The sequence below is a fragment of the Orycteropus afer genome, unplaced genomic scaffold (genome assembly GCF_000298275.1).
Source record: "Orycteropus afer afer isolate SDZICR_OR568_19922 unplaced genomic scaffold, OryAfe1.0 scaffold00558, whole genome shotgun sequence".
NCBI lineage: Eukaryota > Metazoa > Chordata > Mammalia > Tubulidentata > Orycteropodidae > Orycteropus > Orycteropus afer.
Window position 1 is genome coordinate 953851 of NW_006922145.1, and position 2164 is coordinate 956014.

Below are 2164 nucleotides of genomic sequence, written 5' to 3' on the forward strand. Positions count from 1 at the left end.
TTTACAGAAGCAAAGCCCAAACCACACCCACTGCATGGAGTCCATTCTGACTCACAGCGCCCCTAGAGGACAGAGTGGAACTGCCCCACAGGGTTTCCAAGGCTGTCAATCTTCACAGAAGCAGAGCCCAAACCACACCCACTGCCGTGGAGTCGATTCTGACCCACAGCGCCCCTAGAGGACAGAGTGGAACTGCCCCACAGGGTTTCTTAAGCTGCTATCTTTATGGGAGCAGATCACCAGGTCTTCCTCCCACAGGGCTGCTGGGTGGGTTTGAACAGATGACCTTTTGTTGAGCAGCTAGACTGAGACAATTATGCAAGGGTGGACATGCCTTCCATTACTGGTTTGAATGGTGGAGAACTGTTTGTACATTGAGAAGCTGAGTAAGGGCTGTGAAAAGTGACATCATTTGAATGACTTAGCTCTTAGTCCAATCCGCACACTTCCCATATAAACGTAACAAGTGCTAAGAGCTGATTCACAGCTTACAAAATGAACCTCGCTCAGGAAGTAGCAGCATATTTACGATTCTGACCAAAATACCGAAATACGTTCCACGTGAGAGCACACTGACTTCCTCAGCACACCCAGTATCACCAGGAGTGCTCTCTGGACCAAAACTAACCCAAGGCCACCTTGTAGCCAAATAACAAATCAGTTCCCAAAAGAAGGGTACCTGTAAGTGGTGTGCACCTTTAGAAAATCATCTCTATGAGACCAAACGGTCAACAATGACCTTAAAACAAAGACGAGAAGGTCAGGGGGCAGGGAGACTAGATGAATGGAAATTGAACAAACAGAAAGGAAATTATAAGAGTGTTCACATGTTGTGAAGCATGTGACCAACGTCACTGAACAACCTGTGTAGCAACTGACTGGGAACCTAAGTGATCCTGTATACCCTCACTGAAAACAAAATATTTCAAAAAGAAAAAGGCAAAAAGAGCTGTTGGAAGACAGACGCCAGGTGATATGAAGAGCATCAAGGGATGGAGGGAAGTCTTATGAACCCACCTCATTGTTTCTTTAAATTATTATCAATCTATCTATTTATATTGTGATTTGGATGAAAATTTCCAGAGCAAATTCACTTTCCATACAGCAGCTCACATACACTTTGTCTCATGACATTGACTGCAATTTCCCACAATGCAACAGCTGCCCTCCCACTTCCTCCCCATAGTCACCTCTTCCCGGCGTCCTTCCCTCCATGCACTTCTGCCCCCTGAGCTGTCTCCCGGTGCATAAGCAGCCCTTCTTTCTCCCAGGATTTTTCTCTCCAAGGAGTGTATCTACCTCAGGTAAATGTTCAACTCCTATGGCTGTCTTATGCTTGGCTGGAAGCCACAAGGGACCCATCTCATTTTATGGCACTTCACTGACTCCCTCCAGAACTCAGGGAGAAAATAATCAGGAAATAACATACACCAAGGAGCTCTGGTGGCACAGTGGTTAAAACATTCAGCTGCTAACTCAAGGGTCAGTGATTTGAACTGAGGGGAAGGGAGAGGGGGAGGGGGAATACTTTCCCCAACAGCCAGCGCCCTAAGTTCAGACTTCTAGCCTCCTGTGAGAGAATAAATTCTGTTTGTTAAATCCCCCACCTGTGGTATTTCCATTACAGCAGCTCGAGAGAGCAAAGTAATCAGACCAAGAATGATCCGAATCCTCCTTGTCCCTCCTCCCACCACTGGCGTCACAGCTGCAGACCCGCAGCCTGTTGGTACTCACTTTTATCCTCATCATAGGACCCTCCAGAGCTATTGCTGTATCTCGACTCCAGGCGAGTGTGGGTTCTGATGACGTTGCTAAACCTTAAATACAAGAACAACTGTCAGGATTACCACTGTGTGTACATTAATGCTACGCACATAAAACCCACTGTTGTGGAGCCCATTCTGACTCACAGCGCCCCTAGAGAACATGGGAGAACTACCCACAGGGTTTCCAAGGCTGGAATCTTAACGGAAGCAAAGCCCAAACCACACCCACTGCTGGGAGTCGATTCTGACTCACAGCGCCCCTAGAGGACAGAGTGGAACTGCCCCACAGGGTTTCCAAGGTTGTCAGTCTTTATGGGAGCAAAGCCCAAACCACGCCCACTGCCGTGCAGTCCATTCTGACCCACAGCGCCCCTAGAGGACAGAGTGGAACTGCCCCA

General features: G+C 48.0%; 1 protein-coding gene across 1 annotated transcript in view; it reads right to left on the reverse strand.

The window, feature by feature from the left end:
* Positions 1–2164, reverse strand: part of FRY (FRY microtubule binding protein) — a 571437-nt gene that overhangs the window by 179029 nt on the left and 390244 nt on the right. Inside the window, exon 37 of the mRNA XM_042782984.1 lies at positions 1735–1817. Within this exon, the coding sequence (XP_042638918.1) occupies positions 1735–1817 (83 nt within the window). The remainder of the gene's footprint in view (positions 1–1734; positions 1818–2164) is intronic.